Source organism: Bos taurus, chromosome 7 (assembly GCF_002263795.3).
Source record: "Bos taurus isolate L1 Dominette 01449 registration number 42190680 breed Hereford chromosome 7, ARS-UCD2.0, whole genome shotgun sequence".
NCBI lineage: Eukaryota > Metazoa > Chordata > Mammalia > Artiodactyla > Bovidae > Bos > Bos taurus.
The window spans coordinates 39,020,043-39,043,171 of record NC_037334.1 but is presented as its reverse complement, the minus strand read 5'-3'; the positions used below and the strand labels follow the sequence as shown (position 1 = coordinate 39,043,171).

At 49.4% G+C, this 23,129-nt stretch overlaps 1 protein-coding gene across 10 annotated transcripts in view; it reads left to right on the top strand.

Annotated features, from left to right (window-relative positions):
* Nucleotides 1-22,732, top strand: part of FAM193B (family with sequence similarity 193 member B) — a 30,789-nt gene extending 8,057 nt beyond the window's left edge. For 4 of the 10 annotated variants that reach the window (XM_005209216.5, XM_010807165.4, XM_059888319.1 and 1 more), the window contains 9 exons: nucleotides 6,067-6,309; nucleotides 7,095-7,326; nucleotides 8,419-8,806; nucleotides 11,189-11,390; nucleotides 12,300-12,539; nucleotides 18,484-19,507; nucleotides 19,658-19,733; nucleotides 20,459-20,556; nucleotides 22,347-22,732. In XM_005209216.5, the coding sequence (XP_005209273.1) occupies nucleotides 6,067-6,309; nucleotides 7,095-7,326; nucleotides 8,419-8,806; nucleotides 11,189-11,390; nucleotides 12,300-12,539; nucleotides 18,484-19,507; nucleotides 19,658-19,733; nucleotides 20,459-20,555 (2,502 nt within the window). In that variant the 3' untranslated portion in view covers nucleotide 20,556; nucleotides 22,347-22,732. Of the gene's footprint in view, nucleotides 1-6,066; nucleotides 7,327-8,418; nucleotides 8,807-11,188; nucleotides 11,391-12,299; nucleotides 12,540-18,483; nucleotides 19,508-19,657; nucleotides 19,734-20,458; nucleotides 20,557-22,346 lie in introns of all 10 variants that reach the window. The other 6 variants (XM_005209218.5, XM_005209220.5, XM_005209217.3 and 3 more) reach the window with 5 other exon arrangements.
* Nucleotides 22,733-23,129: the final 397 nt, after the last annotated feature.

Here is a 23,129-nt window from a genome sequence, read left to right as displayed (position 1 = left end):
GTTTTGGAAATTAGATCCAGCTTCAAGAGCGGTCCTTGATAGCCATCTGGCCTAGTGACATGTAATTCCCAAACTGTGGCCAGAAAGGCTGTCGTGCAAAATTTTCTCATGACCCCAAACAGCTCTTCAGATATACCATGAACTGCTATATGGTTGTTAATAGTCACTGTTGCTTATAGCACACCCACTGGCTGACAGGCGCTGTTAGATACTTTACATCAGCTCTTCTCAAAGGGTTTGGTCTTGGGAACCTTCTACATTTCTAAAAATTTTTGAGGACACAGAAGAGCTTTTGTTGGTTAAACTATTGAAATTTACCAAATTAAGTATTAAAGTTGAGAAAGTTTAAAAATATTTGGTCACTCGTTTCAGAATAACAGTATTAGATCTATCATATTAACGTAAATAACGATTTTTAAATTAGAGATAACAATTTTCCCAAAAAGTGAGAAAAATGGTCTTGTTTTCACTTTTGCAAATTTATGTCTATCTTAATAGGAAAAGTTTAGATTCTTTTACATGCTTCTGGGGCTTCCCAGGTGGTGCCTGTAGTAAAGAATCCACTTGCTAATGCAGGAGACACAAGGGACGTGGGTTCAGTCCCTGATCAGGAAGATCCCGTGGAGAAGGAAACAGCAACCCACTCCAGTATTTCTTGCCTGGAAAATTCCATGGCTAGAAAAGCCTGGTGGGCTACAGTCCATGGGATCGCAAAGTGTCAGACACAGCTGAGTACGTGCACACACATGTGCTTCTGTATTCAGTCTGTTGGCAGTACATTATTTTGATGGAATTATGTTTTTAAAAAAATTTAACTTCACACAGGTACATAGTTGGAAAAGAGAAAGGTATTTTGATAGCCTTTTCAGATGATTGTTGGTATTCTTCGCAATATGGAATCTGAGAACATATCAATAAAGTCTTTATACTCATTTATGTTAAAATCTGTTGGTTCATCTAACCCTTTGGGTGGACTTTATACCAGTGCATGACTCTGTGGTATCATGCTTTGATCATTTGGAAAAATAGGTTCACTGAGTTATATAGATCTTGCAGATATTTTCCTGTTTCATTTTATAGTATCAAAAAATAACATTTGTTAATATCACCATCAATTTCATCGTAAATTCTTAAGTATTAGGAAGCTGTCAAGCTCATGGTTGTGGATGCAGCTTTTTCAAAATTCTAATTTTCACCTAAAACTTGAATTTTTATCATTGACCACAGAAACAGAATAGTTTTCCTTGGAGATGATAGGCTTGTTTTGTTCATTTTCTGAGAAAATGTCTACCAATACCCAAGTTTGAATAACCATAGTTTGTCAGTCATTCTTTGAAGTAAAAATGCTCCCTGAAAAATTGGCTTTCCCTTCCTTTGACTTTATCTCTTTTTTCCCCAGGAAAAACTAGAAAGTCCTAGCATAATACTTCTCAGACAAAAACAGAAAAGTCTCGGGCCTGGTCAGATGAGGGCACAGGTACTAGTTTTACTGGGTGTGCATGCCAGCCCCCTGGGCTGGGAGTGGCCACCGTCTAGGGTCCTGGCTCATTGAGAGCTCTGGGGATATGCCTATAGCACAGATACCTTGTGTGAGTAACTCCCCACGTCCAGAGATTTGACATTTGCCCACAGAACGAAGCAGAATTATCTTGGAGCTTTTTTAGCAGATCCCAAATTTAGAGAACTTCTACAACCTTTCCTTTCGCTCCTCCATCTTTTACCTAAGGCTAGACTGGAATCTGGAGAGGCTATGAATTTAACCTGAGATAAGAAGGAATAATTAGTTGTTGCCCAGGGTCTCTGGGTTGAAGAATCAGTTCCAACAGCCTTTCTGATGAAGAAACATGGTTGGAATTTTCATTCATTCGATAAACATGTATTGATCATGTTCTTCATGTGAGATTACTGTAAAATTGTGCTAGCTGCTAAAAAGTACAGCTTGAGAGCAGCTAGTTGAAAGCCTGAATTGACTACAGGGCATACAAGGTCACGATTTTCAAGAATTTGGAAAGTAGCAGGAGATTGCAGTCAAAGAAACTATAAACCAAGAGTTTTTCTGCCAAAGCAAAAATTTGACAGTATTAACTGTATATAATATCTCCAGGGCTTGGGATTCTCAGTACCCTCTGGCAATTAAAATAGAGATGAAAATATGAGAGAGAACAGTCCACAGGCTCCATTGGGAATTTTACCCAGAGGTAGGCACCAAGGCTTAGAGTTAAGACAACTTTGAGGGTGGCCCCCTAAAACTTCCTGGGCCTAGAAAGAAAGAATCTAATATACCGAACTCAGGACAGTAGATAAGCTAGTTTCCAGTGTAGACTTACTAAGAACAGACCAAAAAAAAAAAAAAGACCAGCCCAGGAGCCTAGATAGTAGATTGAGCATCTCCTGTATAGATCCTCTGAGCTAAGTGCTTTGCATCTCTAATGTCACTTAATCCTCTGGGCAACCTTATGCAACATAGATGGTATCATCCCTGCTTCAGTTTGTACTTAATTAGCTTCCCAGGCCTTGTGTTTCTTCCTTTAACTAGAAAGACAGCCTGCCCTGTAAATTGACTTCCTTTGATGGCTAATCTTATTTATCATGTGTACCATTTCAGCTCTAGGGAAAGTCACATTATTTCCATGAATAAGCAGTCTTGTAATCCTTGAGGAATACAATCTTCCAACAATCTTCCCCTCTTCCACACTTGCGACTGGAACCATTTGGTTGGAGGTCCAGGGTGGGAAGACGGCCTTTTACTATGGGAAACAACAATTTCAAGCAGTGTCTCACCAAACTGCCTGCCAGCTGTATTGCCATGGGGATACTTAACAAATCTGACTTAGCCACCATATGCCCAACTGAGCCTATGCCCTGTGGTGTACCATGAGGGATCCAGACAAGAATCAGACCTGGTAGTTGCCCTCTAGGAGCACAACCTAGTAGAAGGGACAGAAGATACAGGTAAATAAGTGTAGTAGAAGGCACAAATCTTGTCACCAAGGCCCAGTGTGCTGTGGGGGTATGGAAATGGGAAAGAGAGGTGAATTGTAAGAGGGAATCTCTAGGAAAGCTTGGGTGAGATTAGATCTAGGCTGGGCTTTATTTAAGCCCTGCTCATCTACCTATTGGTAAATGTGGGGAGAAAGAGGGGTTTAGGCAGAGGATCCCCTTTAGCAAAGATGTGACATAGGAGAGCACAAGGAGTATTTGGGGAACTTAAGGAATTACATAGTGGAGTGAGGACAGAGGTTAAGATGCCTGAATGTCACCTTCAGTTCATTACATATGAGAGACTCATGCATTCTCATAAAATACAGTGACTGGACAGTCTATGTTTTCAACCCTAGTCCTGATTTTAAATATTTTTTCCTATTGCTCCCATCATGTTCATAATTAGTGCCATATGTTGAGTAGCATATATGCCTGACAGTGGACTAGGTGCTTTATCACAGTGCTCACAGCCAACTCTACAAGTCAGAACTTAATCCCATTTTATAGATGGGGAGGCACAGAATAAGTAGAACTTGCCCAACATTATACAGTTGGTAAGTGGTGGAGGCCCAGGATTAATTCCAAAGCCAGTATTGTTTCTTCTATACTCCAGCACCTCCCACAAGTACTTTAGGATCAAGTACAGTCACACAGGTCACATATTTACCTTATAAGAATTGTTTCACTTTTAAAAGAAAACAGCAAATAACGCTACACATTGTCATTTACATTGTACATTTGCGTTCTTGGTTGTTCCTATGAAACCATATATACTGTACTTTGCAGGCCACATTAAAAATTTCAAGAATTATTTTACCCAAGATTTTCATCTTCTGTAATAACTCGAACCTAACACTGGAAAATGAAGCTCCATTGTAGTAAAATTGCACATCCTGGTGTTTGCCTAAAAAATACAGTCACTTTGCTCACCTCCTCCTCCTGGAGTTATTAATACTATGGCATCTTGTAGCTATGGAAAGTTTCCTGGGTGCATGTCTCAGAAAGGCCTCCTTTACCTTAACTTCTCTATCAGCCTTCCACCCTTACCATGAGATACTCACCACAAATGGGTTCTAGAATGCAGTTTTCTTTTGTAGCTGCCACTAAGCAGCTGACTTGCTCACTGGACTGTCCCCTTGGCACAGACTTTAGGCAGCATCTCACACGAGTTCCATATGTAAGATTTCTTTTTCTTTCTCTCTGATATTTGTTCCCAAGGTCCTTGTAATTCCCCACATGTTTCAGTGTGCTACTGGTGGCGCTAGTGGTAAAGAATCTCCCTGCCAGTCAGTGCAGGAGATGCAGGAGACCCAAGAGACGTGGTTCAGTCCCTGGGTCAGGAAGATCTCCTAGAGGAAGAAATGGCAACCCACTCCAGTATTCTTGCCTGGAAAATTCCATGGACAGAGGAGCCTGGTGGGCTTCAGTCCACAGGGTCGCAAAGAGTCGGACACGACTGGGCGACTGAGCACACACACACAGGCTCAAACACACATGCTTCTGGTACTACTGTTTCTTTTTCTAGAAACCAGGGACCCAGGTCAGTGTAATTGTAACATTACAAATTTAAGGATACCCTGATGCCAACTTATTGTGAGAAGGTGATTTTATTTGAAAAAGATTATGCCATTTATTTTATTGGTAGGATGAAAGTGATACTTGTATTATTCCTTTGCTTAGGCCTCTGCAAATATGTTTTGCCTAGTGGTGGGTAAGTTTGGAAGGTATATCAGTTAACTATTATGTGCAACAAACCACCCCAAAACTTAGTGGCTTAAGACAATACCATTTATTATTTGTCATGAGTCTCTTGGTTGACTGGGTGTTTCTGCTGATTGGGGCATACTTGGCTGATCTCAGCTATACTCATGTATCTGATCTACCGGCCAGTCAGCTGGGAAGACTCAGTTTTCCCCACAGGTCTCTCACATCCCTCCAGCAGCTAGCCTGGTCATGCTTATGTGGCATGGCAGAGGTGCAGGAGCGAGCAAGTCCAGCCATGCAAGGGAGCAAGTAGAAATGCATACACACTTTTCAAGCTCATGCTGGCAGCATGTTTGCTGACATTCGTTGGCCAAAGAAAGTGACATGATTGTCAGAGTGAGAAGGGACTACAATGCAAAGTTGCAGGATATAGGAAAGCCATTAATGGGGTCATTAAACACAATCAGTCTCTCAAGCCACTCCCTCAGTGTGACAGAAAACCTATAGACTTATATTTATAGGTCAGCTTTGTCCTAGAAGGAAAAAGGAAAAATAATAATAATGATGACTGTATACTGGGACTGTACTATGGGCATGCACAGGGCTAGGCACTTTCCTTGTTTATGCACCCCCCTCATAACAGCTCTGCGCAGTAGGTAGGAAATCAGAAGTTAAATAACTTGCTCAAGGTCACCCAGCTCATTTGTGGTCAGGGAGGGATTAGAATTCATGTCAGTCTGACACCTAAAGCCCAGGGGTTTTTCACCACACCTCCCTGCTTCTCAGAAGCCCCTGGATCTGCCTTACCCTCCAGCTCGGTTTTCAGCTGAGTTGATGCTCTTTGGCTCTTCCAGAATGCTCCTGTGATCCTAATGGAATTGTGCAGCTCTTTGGGAATCCCACATGGTCTCCCAAACTGCGTTAACTGAAAGCATTTTTTTTCCTTTCAGGTGAGGATTGGTCTGTAGACTTCACAGACAGCCCAAGAATTGTGACCTCTCCCAGACATGCCACAGCAGGAAGGGCCGACTCATTAACCTTCAGGATCTGGAGACTTTGGGGCACTAGGGCATTTGAGCATGAGCTTTGGAGTCATCCTCACTGGGGTTCAAATTCTATAGGGTTCAACCACTCACTCCCTCTATAACCTTGGGCAACTTATTTGACTTCTTCTTGAAATGTTTCTTCTTTTCAAAAAAAAAAAAAAAGATGAGAATAATAACACAGTTTGCAGAGCTGTTTACCAGAACTAAAATTGGGTAAATAAAGTGCCTAACCCAGTGCCTGGCACATAATAAGTGATATCATCAGTATTGTTAATATTGTTTCTAAGCAGAACCTTTCCCCTTCTGGGAAACCCTGTTTCTGTCTGTTGGACAGGTTCCCCCTACCACCAGCCAGTCTGTGCAGACTTGCTGCCTGCTGTGTCACCGGGAACGCAAAGGCTGGGAAGAAGGCCCTTCCCAGAACGGACTGGTGTTGCAGGGTGAGAAGCTGCCCCCTGACTTCATGCCAAAGCTCGTCAAGAATCTCCTAGGCGAGATGCCTCTGTGGGTCTGCCAGAGTTGCCGAAAGAGCATGGAGGAAGATGAAAGGCAGACAGGTCGAGAACATGCAGTGGCGGTAGGTAACCGCTGAGAAGGGGTCCCTGAATGCAGGAGTGCTGCCTGCCCAGAGAAGTCAGGCTGTTGAGCTGTGGCTGCCTTGTGCTCAGGTGGCTGTCCTCAGGCAACACCTTCGCCCAGGTGCCAAAGAGGTGCACCATACAGCATTAGCAGCTTGTGGCCCACATTTGGGGGAAGAAAAGAGAGGTTTCAGGCAGCCCACCAGCCCCCAAGGACAGTGCACCGTGTGATGGCCGGCTTGGAGGCACTGGTAGATCGAGATCCTGACCCTCCCTGTGACTGTGCTGCCTTCAGCTCTGTGGCAGCTCAAAAACCAACCGGTATGACATGGAAGGCAAAGGTCAGTTTGAGGGTCTGCAATGCCTCTGTTAGAAGGCTTCCAAGATGCCCCATCTAACTGCCATCTCCTGAATCACAGAGGTCAGACTCCTCATTTTTCATTCCCCTCAGTCCCTCTCTCTAACCCAGAATCAGTTCAGCTTCAGGACTCCTGACTTAAAGACCTTTTTCCTCTCCTTGGCAGCTCTCAGGACTCCCCAAAGGCCACAGCTGACAGGCAGTCTCTGCCACTACCAGAATCTCTCATCACATCCACATACTTCACTTCACAGGGAGCACTGCAGCCCCTCTTGGCAAAGGCCTGGCCCATGTTTGCCCTTGCACCTGGAGTTGTGGGAACTGGGCCATTCCCACAGTTGGTGGGAGGTGCCCCTGGGGAAGCCAAGGCAGCAGAGGGCCAGCCCTGATGTTTACTGTTTTACCATGAGCCTTTTTCTTCCCCAGATCTCCTTGTCACACACATCCTGCAAATCACAGTCTTGTGGGGGTGATTCTCATTCCTCTTCGTCCTCCTCTTCATCGTCCTCTTCCTCGTCCTCCTCCTGCCATGGGAACTCAGGGGACTGGGATCCTAGTTCGTTCCTGTCAGCACATAAGCTCTCGGGCCTCTGGAACTCCCCGCACTCCAGTGGGGCCATGCCAGGTGGCTCACTCGGGAGCCCTCCTACAATCCCTGGTGAGTCTCCAAGCTCAGAAGAGAGCTCTCTCCATAAATGGAGAGAGTTGTGTTTTCATAACCATTTTGTTCAAACAAATCAGATAGGTTATTAAAATAAATAAAAGTGGAGCTGTTCTGGTGGAAGCCAAGTAGGGAATCTAGCCCTTGACTATCTTGGTAGGAATCCTTTCCCCAAGATTCTGAACTCGAAAAATACTGCTGGCATTGGCTCTGATAATTGTTCCCATTGGATCCAAGAGGGGACCTGGTAAGCACTGGCTGAAGAGAAAGGTCTGCAAGGGCCTTTACGGAATTAGAACTCAGGTCACCTGACTGCTGCAGCAGCACAGAGGGCCTGAGTATCTCCTCTTCTCCATCCAAGGGATGGGTGCTTTTATAAAAGCACTGCACTTGCGTCCACACGAGATTGGCAGTGTGAGCTGCATTGATTATTAGCCAGTTATGCAGCTGTGTAAGCCTTTTTTAGACCCTGGGATAATGCTTAGCAACCCAAAGAAAAAATCTTGAGTTATTGCTGTACTTTCTAAATATGAATTACTGTCTACTTTTAAATGGAGGACCTGAGTTCTTCAAAGGGGTGCTACCCCCAGAATTGTGAGTGGAGCGATACATAATTCCAGTTATTTTGGTGCATGAGCCAGAGAGAGTTGTCAAAGTGCTTTCCCACTTGTCCTCTGAAATTTGGGGCCGCCCAAAAGTCTGGAATATCCTAGCTGCCTTGATGCACATGGCCCAGAAGCAGAGCCTTGTCAGACAGGTCCTAGAGAAGCACTCAAAGATAGAACATACAACCCCTGTTTATGCCCAGAAAAAGTTTTATGACCTTGCATGGGACTGGCCTTCCTGGTGCCTTCTCCCTCAGGCCTGGCCATCTTCAGCCTGTCCAGCTGCTGCCTGCAGAGAAATCTCTCCAACCTAAGGTACCGCTAGGCTTTTCCAAAAGCTCATGGGTCTACCATGCTGAGAGACTGTGCCCAGGCATGTTGCCTCTGGTTACAGTAAGCAGGCTGCTGTAGCAGTGAGCCCTTGGGCCTCCTTCCCAGGATCTGGGCTCCCACTCTGACACCTCTCTCCCCCATCCGCCCACAGGTGAGGTTTTCCCCATCTCGGAGCACCACCGGCACTCAGACCTCACTGCTCCACCTAACAGCCCCACCGGCCACCACCCCCAACCAGCGCCGCTGATCCCATCTCACCCCGGATCCTTTGGCTCACCACCCCACCCGCACCTGCTGCCCACCACCCCAGCAGTGCATTTCCCTGCCCAGGTTTCAGAATGCCCTGTTGCCGTGGCTGCTGCCCCCCACACCCCAGGGCCATGTCAGAGCCCCCACCTTCCCTCCACCAGCATGCCGCTCCTGAAGATGCCTCCTCCATTCTCGGGTTGCAGCCACCCCTGTAGTGGTCACTGCAGCGGGCACTGCAGCGGGCCCCTCCTCCCACCACCCAGCTCTCAGCAGCTCCCTAGCACTCACAGGTGAGTGGCACAAAGAGCAAACTCCCTGACGACTTGAACTTAAGAGTTTGGGGAAAACTTTGGGGTGGAAATTAAAGGGTATACTCTGTTTATGTTTTTTCTATAGTCTTTCCAGATATGAAAGGAATATGTTAATTTTTTTTAAACTTGGGAAAATTTATAAATGTATGAAAATTTTAAATACATGAAAGAAGAAAAAAATTCCTGGCAACCTAAAGATAAACTTTAACACCACAATATGTTTTCTTTTTTTGACGTTTCTATATATCCATAACAAAATGAGGTCCACATTCTGTATTATTTTTGTGTGGTTACTTTTTAACATAATACCATCATCATTTCCTTAGTTAAAATTCTTCAAAAACTTTTTCAGTGGGCACATGTTTTATTGTACAGCTGTGGCATAATTTATTTTATCATTACCCTATTCCTGGATATTCAGGCATTTGTAGATTTTTTTGTAGACTGTAATAAGCATCCTTACACTCAAATGTCAGGAGTTCTGTCCTTAAAGTAGATTCCTAGAATTAACTCTTAAGTACTGAGAAAGTTTGTTTTAATATATATTTGAAAGATACAGTTCTTTGGAGAAGATCTGTCTTTTATAAATCAGATGTGTGTTGATGATGTGTTTCTATTTGCCTCTAAAACCCCACCACCCCGATACAGCACTCCTGGCAGTTTTCTCTTGAGTAGCTTTCCCGTGTGGTAGTGGTGGTGTCTGTGTGGTTTTTCGTTGTCCGGTTTCACTTAGTGCTGTTAGGTTCCCACATGGCTTCTGAACCTCAGCTTTAAAGGCTGGGAAATTCTTTGCTGTTCTCCAGTTGCTGAACATTTAGGTCATCCCAGCATGGCATATAGCATTTTAACATAAATAACATCTTTGCCTAAAGCTTTTCACTCTTTGGGATTTTTCTCCTTGGAATAGATCTGTCAGTGAAAAAAGTTCTCAGTTTAAATGATATGAGGGATTTTTTGCTTTTATTTTATTGAGAAAGGCTCTTAATACATATTGAAAAATTGCTTTCCAAAGGGGTCTCCAAATTGATGTAACCACCAGTATTAAAGCACTAGGAATTTTTAACTGCTAATACAGTAGATGAATAATGGGCAGTTGGGGTTAAGCTTCTCTAAGCACCTTTTTATTTTGCACCACCCAATATGCAGGATCTTAGTTCCCAACCTGGGATTGAATCCATGCCCCCTGTAGTGGAAGTGGGAAGTCTTAACCACTGGGCCACCAGGAAAGTCCTCTAAGCACTTTGATAATGATTCCTGCCCCAGGGAACCTCCTTGGCTGTTCTTGTCCCACCCTTCCTCCTGGCACCCTTTGGCATCAGCCCTGGAGCATTCCCACTGCTGATGGCCAACCCAGGACTCTGACTCTTCTAGCACGAATTCTGGGACCTTTCAGACCTTTCCTTACCCTGGGAAATTAGTCCATATTACAAGATGCTTCCTGAAGTCCAGAGGCAGAGCAGAGCAGTGCAGTGGGAGGGTGAGTCCTAGCTGCTCCTTGGGCAAAACGGTGAAGCACCCTGAGCCTTGGTCTCTTCTGTTGCAGCGTGGGAATGGCAAAACCTGTTTTGCAGGATTTGGGGATTGTTAGAAATGATTTGCTGTGTACAATACCTGGCACAAACAGTAGCTCAAAATATGGCCCACAAGGCACATTTGCTCTCCTAACCTCAAGACATGGCTAAGGCAGCTCTGTGCAGTGGTGCGATCTCAATCAGAAGGACCTTTGAGCATGGTCCACTGTCACGTCCACTGTCAGGGGCCCGGATTCAATCCCTGGTCAGGAAACTAATATCCCAGAAGCCACATGGTATGGCCAAAAACAAACCCACAGTGTCAGGGTGGGGGGAACTGTAGAGAAGGAAAGGACGTCGGCCTCCTTTGGATGTTCCAAGGAACCATCAGCCCACTAATCTGTTCAGACACCTACTCCCTGAGCACTTACTGTGGATAGGCTTGTGTACACACTGGGACCCAAAAATAGAAGTGGCATAAAAAAAAAGTGGCATAGTCCATATCTTCAGGGAATGCACACTTTGGTCTGGAAGACAGATGGGTAAATAGACCGTCACTATAGTGTGTGATAGAGGTATACTTGGCACCTCAGAGTCCAGAAGGCTCATGTGGTAGACTTGGGGAGGGGAAGCACGGGGAACCTTTCCAGAACAGTGCCATTGGGGGGGGCCCTGAGGAACAGCGGGGGTGTTTGCCTTGTTCTTAAAAGGGGCTCATTCTGTTTGCCTGCCTTGGTCTTTGTGGGATGAGGCAGATGAAGGCGATGGTGGGGCTGCTCCCCAGGCTCCTCACAGCGTGCTCCTGCCCTGCCTTTCCTCACCTTTGGGCCTGTCTTTTCTCCCAATTCAGCAGGGACCCTGGGTGCAAGGGGCACAAGTTTACCCACAGTGGCCTGACGTGCCAGCTTCCCCAGCCGTGCGAGGCAGACGAGGGGCTGGGCGAGGAAGAGGACAGCAGCTCGGAGCGTAGCTCCTGCACCTCGTCCTCCACCCACCAGCGAGATGGGAAGTTCTGTGACTGCTGCTACTGTGAGTTCTTCGGCCACAATGCGGTGAGTGAGCCTTCCCAGGCCAGAGCAGGCTGGGGGCCAGCCGAGGGGAGCCAGGGGAGTACCTTGCTCTTCCCAGGGCCCCACTTGCTCTTGGAGCTAATAATTGTGCTTGGACCCTGTGAGTCCTCACCAGCACCTGCTTGCTAGATCCTCACGGCATATGGATGAGGTAGAGATTTTTCAAGTTTGCTACCTTTGCTCTTCTCATGGTTTCTCTTAAGATTGACATTTTTTCCTTAGGCAAAAAGAAAGGAAGTGGCAGAGGAAAGCTATGATTCTGATGAGTATGTATACATAATGTGCATAATCACAGAGAAGTGAAGGCTTGTGCGTGATGAAGGCAGAGTGGAAGCCAAGACTCTCAGTCCCCAGTGTGGGAGCCAGGCAGGGGACAGGCCGTGAGCACAGATGGCGCCAGGAAGGAGGCTCATAGCAGAGTACAGGCTGTCTCTGGACGGGGAGAAAGCAGTTCAGAAGTCTCATTAGGTGAAGAGGAAAGGGCTTCTGGCTAGGGGAGAGCAGTTGAGGACAGAAGAAATTCAAGCAGTTATGTTGCTGGTCGCCTTTGAGCTAGAAGTTGTTATCCTCATTTTAGAGATGACAAAATTGAGGCTCACAAAGACTCAGTGAACCTGCCCAAGGTCATACAGCTTCCGAGTGACGAAGCCTGGGCTCAAACCTGCTTTCCTGGCTCCCAAGTCAGTGTGCTCGCAACACTGCTGCATACCTCCCACTCCGCCCACCGCTGCCTTGGCTCCGAGCCTGGCTGAGGGCGAAGCCATTTGGCCTCTGTGGCTGTGGTAGAAAGAACAGTTGTCTTACTTCTCACCACATGCTTGGTGCCCGCGGGTGGGAGTGCTCCGGGCTTCCCAGGCCCAGGGTGTAACGTCAGCACCTCCCCTCCCCCAGCCACCCGCTGCCCCGACGAGTCGGAATTATACCGAGATCCGAGAGAAGCTTCGCTCAAGGCTGACCAGGCGCAAAGAGGAGCTGCCCATGAAGGGGGGCGCCCTGGGCGGGATCCCTGGGGAGCCCGCCGTGGATCATCGAGATGTGGATGAGCTGCTGGAATTCATCAACAGCACGGAGCCCAAAGTCCCCAACAGCGCCAGGGCTGCCAAGCGGGCCCGGCACAAGCTGAAAAAGAAGGTGGGTGTGGGGGGAGCCCAGCTCTACCACCTCTTTTCCCCCGAGGACTCCCTCGCCCCCAACCCCCAGGACTTCTCGGGCATGAATAGTGCTGGCTGCCAAAGGCCTTGGCAGGGCTTTTTTCTCTGAGAAGGTCTGAATGAGTTTGGGAGGCATCGGGGTAAGGGAGCCAGGGGTCCAGTGATTGGAGGAAAAACAAATCCTGGCGTCAGAAGCCACTTGCTGGCTTCCTCAAAGCTTAGGACTTGCTTCAGTCAGTCATATGTTCATTCAGCAAACACTTCTGCAAATGCTTGGAGCCAAATATGATGCAGTTAGCTTCTTACCCTGGAAAAGCTCAGTCCAGTGGAGAAACAACACTGGACAAGCATATTACTGTGCAACAAGTGCTGGGATGGGGGAAGCCCCCATCCTGCCTGAGGCACTGGAAATGGCTAGATCACCAGGCTGCCTGGAGAGCTGAGTTGTAGAGAGTGAGTACAGATTAATCAGGAGGACCCTCCTGGCAGCAGGCATAGCACATCCACAGCAGTTTTTGAAGCCAGAGCTCACACCCAGGAGAAGGCAGGCAGATAGCAGAAGTGAGGAATGGTATTGCTCAAGAGCTCTGACTTGATCCTACAGCTGAGGGGGGTTCACCCAAGGGCTTTAATCACACAATGCACTCACCAGATGGACTTCCCAAGGTGACTGTGTAGCAATGTGGAAGGTAGCCTGAAGGAGTGATCCTCCAGGCCAGAGACCCAAGAGCCAGGGGAGAGGTGATCAATAGTGGGCCTAGAGCAGGAGAGCTGGAGTTTTCAGAGGAGGCAGGCGATCTCTTGATTTCAGGTCAAGGAGATGATAGAGTCAGGGTACCTCCTAGGTGTTTGCCAGGGTGGCTGGCAGGATGGCATGCTTTACTGAGCACAGGTGGAATTGGCAGAAGACGGAATTCAGTTGGGGCACAGTGACTCAGAGATTCTCAGAGGTCCGAGTGGAGATGGTGATGTGGGGCTGGGAGTTGCTGGCATGGAGATGTAATTGAAGCCATGGGAATGAACCATCCTAAGGACTGAGTGAACTCCTCCCAGAAGGCTGAGGACAGAACCAGGGGAGCTGTTCCCGGGCAGCCTTGCCGCCAGGCGAGCAGCAGAGCTTGATGACTCGTCCCCTGCCACCTCATTACCTCTTAGCCTGCCTGCCCCCAGCTGTGTCTGCACAGTGCCACACTCAGGAGCTCAGCAGCTGAAGAGAATGGGTTTGACAGTCAGCTAGCTCCAGGTCCTGGGTGGTCAAACAGCCCTGGTGCTCTGGAAAACAGCAGTGCTTCTCCATCTTTTTCCAGCTCAAAGGACAAACCAGGACCCCTTCCCTGCACCCTGAAGTAGTAAACCAAAGGGTCTTTCCACTGCCTTCAGAAAGTGGTCGGCATTTGCTGTCTCCTTGCCAGCACTGCCTGGCCAGAAGTGTGCAGTTGGCAGAAGTGGTCTCTCTGGCCTTTCCTGGCCTCCCAAGGCTGTGGGTTCCCGGTTAGGTCCCAGGGAACACACTTCACAGTTCCCAGGCCTGGTATGTTTTTCATGAATTTCTGCCTGGATATCCTTTCTCCTTCACCTCTGCCCTCTCCTTTCCCTTCTAAAAACCTCCTCCCAAGCCCAGTTCAGATGTTTCCTCCTTCGCAGTCTTCCTCAGGTAACATCCACTGTGCTGTGGCTGCATCTCGCACATCTCTCTAGTCTGCCATTTATCATTCTCTATTCACAGTTCAGAAACTGCCTGCATAGCTCCCATCTGCCGCACCCAGTCTAGAGGCCAGGATACAACACAGAGTAGGCAGTTCTGATGTCCTGTAACTAGTGATCATGGTCATTATCTGTTTATACATCAGCCTCCTCCACAGTACCCCTCCCTCACCTCCCAGACTTAGCTACAATCCACCAAAAACACATCTTCCACCACGAAAGGCATCCACCCACTACCCACCTGGGGAGACAGACGAAGCTGGGTATTTTTCTGTTCCCTCGTACCATTTCCAGCCATGACTCTTCAGTGTCCTAACCCTCGCTCCTTTGAAACCGACCCTGGGTCTGTCATCTGTAACCTCTCACCACCACTCCTCTTCATCCCCAGAAGACTGTCTGTCACCTGTCTTCCTTTCTCAGGCCAGTTGAGATCCGTTGAGTATCATTCATTCACTCTCCTACCAGTCCTCTCAGCTCCTCATTGTCCTTCCATTATGCCCACTTAGAAAAACCACAGTCCTGGGTTCAGCCCCAGCCTGCCTATCTCCTACACCTTGAGGTGCTAGATTGAATCTGTCTTTGGCACCCTGGCCAAGTAGTCTCCCACCTGCCTGAGCCCCCACTTTGCTGTTCTCTAGTCTTCTGAATCCTCATCACTTCCATTCACCCCAGCCTCTCTGTTAGACCTCCATTCTGCTCCAGCTGCCAGCCTCTCCCCACCCCCACCTTACTTTTTGGCAGATAACTCACTTCCTGTTTCAACAAGGATTCAAAGCCAGTGGAGAGGCACTGTCCTACAGAGTTCTTCTTGCATGAAGGAAGAGTTAACCCTTTTCCTACCTAAAGCCTGTGCTGTCCTTCTTGCCTCCTCAGCCTAATACCACTTCCTGCTGTGTGGCTTCAGCCTCTCACTGTGCCCAGTACTCTGTTTTTTGAAAGCCAACTGTCCTTTGAGCATACAGCCTCTCCTAACCACCCCGGTCTCTTTCCTCATCACACAAAAACGTCATCTGCATTTACTCCTGTCAGCTCACTGCAAATTGTCTTCTACCTCCACTCCTCCATAGAGCCACTAGTGACTTCTTTGTTGCCAAATCATTTTCTCCTGTTCCATCTTCTTTTCTTCTAGGTAGATCTCAACTTTATTCTCTTTTTCAAACTCTGTTTTCTTTGACCTCTCCAACCTCATTCAAGTTGGGGCAGGGAAAGGGAAAGGGGAGGCCACGTTTTCTACATTTCTCACTTCCTCTCTGCCCTCTGTCCTGTCGCCTTTGTGAGCACGTCTTCCTCTGCCTGGCCCTCCCCCTTAAAGACAGCTCCCTGGGAGAGAGCCATCTGGATAGTGTTTCCTCCCAGGTCATTATGTCTCCCTGTTTCCCCCTGCACTTCACAGTGACATATCCTACCCTGATGGGTACCTCCTCACGGACATTCTACAGGTACCCAAACTCAGCGTATCCCAAACTGAGCTTGTCACCTTTCTCCAAAAGAGCCCACTTTGCCTTCTCCGTTGTCTGTCTAGTTAATAGCACCACCATTCACCTAGTTGCCTCAACCAGAACCCCAGATGCCATCTGGGGAGGACCACATCATGGTGATGGAGAGCAGCAGGCCTTGCAATTGGACCAGTTTGAAACCCGGCTCTGCCGTACTTGCTGTATGACCTTGGGCAAATCACTTAACCTCTAAGCCTCAGTTTCTTCCTCCATAAAATGAGAATAATGGTAGAACCTAAAATTCAAGGCTTTTGTGAGAATGAAATGGAGTGATGCACAGAAAGGTTGGGCAGAGGGAACAGAGTAGTTGCTGCAGAAACAGTAGTGATGGTTGATGATGTTTTCATGACTCAGCTCGTTCTCTCCCCGACCCGTCACCGAACAGTCCTGGCCATGTGACCCCCTCCAGTAGCTCATACCATCCACTTCTTTCTACCCTACTGGCACTGTTTAAAAAACCTTCAGTGACTGAACGTTGCCCATAGGCTCAAATCTAGGATAAAATATGACCTGTGGGGCTCTTAAGGATCTAGCCCCTGCTTAGCTTGCCAGCTTCATCTCTCAGTCTGCCCCTGTGGCCTTCCAGCCCACTCTACTCCACCCAAAAGAAATCTGTGCTCCAGCTGCCTTCTAAGTATTTGCATTCCCTAAATATTCTGCGTGTTCCCATTTCCCAGCCTTTCTTCTACGTTTTATCTAGAATATGTTTGTCTTACACGTCCCAGGATAATCCCACTTACCCTTCAGTGCTCAGTGAGGTATTGCCGCCTCTGGGAAGCACCTCCTGATGGCCCAGTCTGGGTCCCCAGAGCACCCTGTGCTTTTTCCCCCTGTTACTTTTCACACTGTCTCTCAGAATTAAACAGCCTGTTCGCACGTCCATCTCCCCCAGCAGACTCAAGTCAGTGAACAGAGAGTGCCCAGAGTCCAGCCCAGTGCCTCATATAAGGTCACAGGTCAAGAAATGATTGTCAAATGATACTGAAAAACGTGAGAACTTCTGAAGATCACCCCTGGGTATGCTTTCCTGACTCACCACTTAACTAGCATGTAATCTTGGATCAGTTCCTTAACTCTTTCCAAAGTCGAGTTTCCTCATCTATAAACTGAGGATAATGACACAGCAAGGGCAGTTGTGGGGATTGAATGAGGCAACATGGGAAGGTACCAGGCTTTTGGTACATAGCAAAAATGTGTGGTTCCATGCTTTTTCCTTCTCTCATTACAAAATTATACATGATTCCACATCATTCCCTCTACACCAGTCGTTTCACACTTGTATAGCAGCAAAAGTCTTTTCTGCAATTGAAATTGTCCTCAAGCCCTCAATTCCTAACAAATGAAAGCAGAGCTGTTCTGGCACAGAAGAAGAGCAAAGTAAAGGGCCTTCCAGTTCTTTGTCCATCGCCATGACCTCAGAGCTCTGCCTGTAGCCTTGAACTCCACGGCTTACAGCCTGATTATTGCCCAGAGAAGGGGACACACCCCCACTGAGGTGTCCTGATGGTGACCCTGTGACATAAATAGGTTGGTTGTTTTTCTCCCAAATTTATAAATGGAGATCGTAAGGTTCAGGGAGAATAAGTGATTTGTCCAACGTTCCACAGTTGTGGTCCTAGTCAGCTACAGAACCAGCCTGTTAAAAAGATGAGAGGATAAATGTATGCCCCCTGGGGCAGAGAGTCACCCTCCTTAAGTTGACATTGTGGTGGCAAGCCCTCTTCTCACACAACTTTTCCTGTTCCTACCCCTCCATTCCCAAATGTCATCTGGCCCCTAGCACATCACTACCACCTCATTCCCGTTGGCTTTTGAAAACTGTCTCCTGTCTCCCTCTAAAGGCCCCCTCAGCCTGCTGGTGCCTTGAGGTTGGGCAGAGCTGGTGCCACAGATTAGGGGTGGGGTGACTCAGAGCCCACAGACTTGCTTTCACTCTCCCGATCTGACTGTCAATGCTGAGTGGCAGAGTCCAGCCTCCCTCAGCCTCCTGGTCCTCACCTGGGCAAAGGGGCTGCTTTTACCTCTTGCTGTGGGGCCCCTTGTCTGCCACTGGGCATGCTTTAGGTGTGCCCTTGATTCCTTGAGGCCAACTAAGCAGTGAGTAGCCTTCCTATGGGAACTTGGCCCTCTCCAATAGTACCCATAGGCAGCCTCAGGAGGGCACACACATTTCCCAGCCACCCAGAACAGTGTGATCTACCATGGTATCTCACAGCCCCACATCTATCTTCTTGAAAGACCTACATGTTGTCATGGCTTTTTTTCTCCTGCCACCTGCAGAATTGGAGAGAATGCCTCCATAGTAGCAATCTTCCTTACACGTATCCCCACTTTGGACTTCACTCCAGAATTACTGTCCCCATCTTGCAGATGAGTCCACTGAGACTCAGCAAGTGAGTGAATTGCTTAAGCTTATCCCTGGGAGGGAGATCCTATCCCTTTTGAGATCCTATAACTTTTTTAGGCCCTAGGACTGATTCTAGGGCCCTGGATGAACAAGCTGTAAAAACCCTACCCTCTGTTGGTGTAACTGCCTCCATCGCCACGACATGTACCTGTCAGATTGCATTTCATCCTTGTTACTGTAGGGTGAGCAGGCCAGGATTGCCATGCCCTGCTTCTAGCCAGTTAGTGGGAAAGCTGGGCTGAAGGCAGACGTGTCAGGTGTCACACTGTGCCTGGCAGCTGCCAAGCCTCTGCTGAAACTGCCTCTTGTCTTGGCAGGAAAAAGAGAAGGCCCAGTTGGCAGCAGAAGCTCTGAAGCAAGCAAATCGTAGTGTTTCTGGAAGCCGGGAGCTGAGGCCTGCCAGGGAGAGTCTTTTGGGGTGGCCCGATCGGGAGCTGGATCGGGTCAACAGCTTTCTGAACAGCCGTCTGCAGGAGATCAAGAACACTGTCAAGGACTCCATCTGTGCCAGCTTCAGTATGTGTGAGCTCAGCGTGGACAGCAATGGCTTCTCTAAGGAAGGGGCCACTGAGCCAAAACCTCAGAGTCTAGCCCCCTCAAACCCCAGTGGCTCCTCAGAGCAAAGGCCTGACATTAACCTTGACCTGTCCCCTTTGACTTTGGGCTCCCCTCAGAACCATATGTTGCAAGCTCCAGGAGAGCCAGCCCCACCATGGGCAGAAATGAGAAGTCCCCACCCACCATGGACAGAGGTGAAGGGCCCCCCTCCTGGTATCATCCCTGAGAATGGGCTAGTGAGGAGACTCAACACCGTGCCCAACCTTTCCCGGATGATCTGGGTCAAGACACCCAAGCCAGGTAACCCTAGCTCTGAGGAACCAAGCATAAAGGGGGCCCCTGGTTGCAAGCAGGAGCTGCCTGAGCCTGTGGCCTCAGGTGGGAAGCCACGGAAGGGCAAGAGACAGGGTAATCAGGCCAAGAAGAGTGAGGTGAGCCCAGCTTCCCAGTCCCCAGCCTGCCTTGAGACTCCCAGTGCCAAGGGCCAGACCCCTAGCCCCAAGCAGCCAAGCAAGGCCCCAGAGCCTCCCAGAGTGGACAGCTGTGCTGAAGCTGGAGAAGGGAGCCAGGGGACTCGACCAGGACCAGGCTGGGCTGACAGCCCCAAAGCTGACAAGGAGAAGGGCAACTCCTGGCGAAACTGGCCAGGTGAAGCCAAGGCACGGCCTCTGGAGCAGGAGTCTGTACAGCCCCCAGGCCCAGCAAGGCCGCAGAGCTTTCAACAGGGCAAGGGCCGCAGCCGCCGGAGCCGCAACAAGCAGGAGAAGTCAGCCTCCTCCTTGGGTGAGTGCACCAGGAACTGACTGACTGATCGACCCCCACCCAGCCAGGCCATGGGGTGGAGGGCAGTCCTTACATGTGAGCAGCATTGCCCCAGGAGCATGACCCAGAGGCTGCTGTGAGCACTGAGCCCTCCTGGCTATGTCTTCCTAGACGATGTGTTCCTGCCCAAGGACATGGATGGGGTGGAGATGGATGAGACTGACCGGGAGGTGGAGTACTTCAAGAGGTAGGTGTGAGGCTGCCTGCTCTCCCACTCATGGTGGACTCCTGCCCCAGGTAGGGACACAGGTAGCCAGGATGGATCATCTGGGAAGGTGTAAGGAACTGGGAGCAGGAGGGATGTCAGTTCCCAAGAACGAGGGCTTTCTCCAGTTTTATTCACCTGCATTTCTTTGTTCTTGCCTGGGTTGAGTTTTGGGGGCAGAGTCTTATGTAGGTGGGGGGAGAGAGCCATATACATACAATCCAGTGATAAGAGCTATTAGAGGAGTTAAAGGCATGGGGCTAGGGCCTAGGAGTGGCCAAGCTGAAGGATGGGGTGGCCAGGGCAGCCCTCCCCAAAGAGGTGGTAACCAGACTGAAACCTGAGGAATAGGAATGAGTGGGCCAGATAAAATGAAAAGGGTTTGAGGGCAGGAGAAATACATCATCCTGGGAGGAACAGAAGACATCCCAGTTTAGCTAGAGTAAAATCCAGGGTGAGGAGGCCGGCTGTATGCTAAGGCAGGTCACTCTTCACACACTACCCCTTAGGCATGTGGGCATCTCATCGGGCAGCCCCATACTGTTAGACCCAGACACCTGGGAGTCCAAGGGGTTGTACAGAGCTGACCTGGTTTCCTTAGTGGCCAGGGTTCGCAGGTCTGGAAGCAGGTCCAGTGGGGAGAAGAGAGAACCTCTTGATTGTGCCCCCACCCCACCCCCTGCCTGGGCATCTCCCAAACCCGACAGGTTCTGTCTGGATTCTGCAAAGCAGACGCGTCAGAAAGTTGCTGTGAATTGGACCAACTTCAGCCTCAAGAAAACCACTCCCAGCACAGCTCAGTGAGGTATCAAGACCCCTCGAGTGTTTCGTGCACCCCTTCTTCCCATGCTCTGCCACGTTTTGTGCCACTGCCAGGCCATTTCACGCCCTGGGGCACAGGGAGTTGGACTAGGTGCTTTGCCAGCCCCATCTCCTCTCCTGAGAGCCCTCCTGTCCCTGTTCCTGAAGGGCCCTTCCAGCACTGCCATCCCCTGGGGTGTCCCTGCCAGGCCTCTAACTTCCCTCACCAGCCGCCTCCCAAAGTGCCCAGGGGGCCATGGGCCTTAGAGGGTTGCCCCCACCCTTGACATTATCGGCCTCAGGATTGAATCTCACTGGCCTGGTCTGGCTCCTCTATGCAGGCTACCAAGGTGCTTCCCAGCTGAAGCCATGCAAAACGGACCCAGCCCCAAGAGAACAGTGGGAGGGCAGTCCCGCTAGACCAAGGCCTTGGAGGTCATTTAGGCGTAGAGGCTAGGTGGGCCCTCTTCCTCAAACAGGATGGGTTCCATGAGGAAACCGGTACTGAAGCTCCCTCCTGGAAGAAGAGCCTGGCCCCTAGCTGGGCTCTGGCCTCCCCTCCCAGCCACCTGCACAGGTGGTCTTATCTGAAATATTGACATATCAGATGTTGTTCTAGGCTAAAAACAGAAAACTGAGAAGGCAGTGGGGCTGGGAACCCCCAGGGCAGAAGAGAAGACTGGCTGGCTGGCAGGCCTTGGGGCTTAATGGCTGTACAGAGCCATAGTTCACCCTAAGATGCGTGCCCAGTGCCGGGCCTCTCAGGCTGGTGAGCATACAGCTGCCTTTAAGGCAGTAGGGAGCTGGGGCAGGTGGGCTGAGCTCACCCCTCAGGAGGACGTCCTCTCTTGTCCCTTTCTCCTTTGCCCAGTGCCAGGGCAGCAGACTTTTTGGACCCTTGACTGAGTCCCTGAGTCCCCTTTTGAGTCAGGATCCCCCCCACCCTTGACACTAGCCTCTGCTTCCCAGGCAGCCCAGGGCTGGGCTCCCTGTAGGCTAGTCATGTTTGTACTAACCCAGAGTCAGGATAGTCCTCAGACCCGCCTCAGCTCCTCTGCTCTGTGGGCCTGGGCTCCCTGATTCTTTGTCATAGTATGTCCACGCCCCCCAGGAGCTTCTGTCAGGGTCAGGGTGCCATCCTGCCTTTCTTCACCACCTCCACAGGAGCCAGGAGCTACCAGAACCCCAGGCACCTTCATCTGTTGCCCCTTTTCAGAGAAAACAAGTCACACTGCCTTTTCCCAGCCCAGTGCCTCTGTCATGTAGGAAGCCTCATCCAGCCATCTTCTCTCACTCCCTCTTGACTGATCTCTTTCTCAAGACGGGGGTGCTCCCCAATAAATGCCCTCCTTTGACCTTCTCCACCCTTCTCGTAGCCTTGACTGTGAGCCCTGAGTGTGTGAGAGCACTGCCTGTGCAGGCTGGAGACCCAGCCTGGGCCAGGCACCTGGAGCCGAGGTGGGAGTCTTGAAAGATAGGTGACCTCTCCACGGTCAATGGGAGAGGCTGGGCTCTTCCTCCACCCTGGCCTACAGCAGGGGGTCTGGGTTCCTCAAGTGTTGTCCTCATTCCTTGAGATTCAGGATGATGTTCAGTGGGGCGGGGGTTCTGTCTTAACCTTCATCCTCTGCTGGAGGTGATGGGGAAAGTCTGTTCAGTGTTTTCAGCCCAGTGGACAGAAATAGCAGGCAGCTGTTCCTGCCTCCATGGGGACCTGTGGAGACTCGGAGCCAGCACAGGGAGGCTGCTTTGGGGCCATTTCTCACATGTGGCCATACTCTTCTGTTTTCTCAGCCCCTGCCAGACCAGCTTAAGGGTGTCCTGAGACCCCAACTGCCAGCCGAAGGTCTACAGTTTTCTCCGTCACATCCCCACCTACCTGCCCAAGACCCCACTCCCGACTCCACCATCCTGGACCAACCAAAAGCTGAATAGATGCTGCTCGTGCTGGGGCCCCTCAGGACCTCCGCAGAGCCGCTTCCTGGTGCTACGCAGCCTCCACACTCAGAGCCCGGAGGCTGGGCTTGCCTGTGGGCTTGGGGGCTGATGGTACTGCTGGCCCAACACTGCTCTTTTTGTGTTTGGTTTTTTGTTTTTGTTTTACTTGTTTTTCAATTCTTTACTTTTGATACTGTGAAAAATCTTTCCTGCCGAAAGATAAAGCAACATTTGGACACAGAGTCGGTGTGTTGATTGAAGGTTTACTCATCCGGGTGGGGCATGAGGGTGAAGGATGTACTCAGAGACATTGTAGTCTGCCTTAGTCATTAACTTTCTTGAGCGCGTGCTACCACAAGAGGTTGGCATCAATTCCACTTAATTCTGTCAGCAGTGCTAAGCAGAACTATTAGCCCATTTTATGGATGAGGAGTTAAAGCTAAGACAGCAAAGAGACTACTGAGCTCAGTTTGGCCAACTAAGATCCCAGGTGGTGCAGTGGTAAAGACTCGGCCTGCTGATGCAGGAGATGCAAGAGACTCAGGTTCGATCGCTGGGTCAGGAAGATCCCTGGAGTAGGAAGTGGCAACCTGCTCCAGTATTCTTTTATTTTTAATCGAAGGATAATTGCTTTACAGA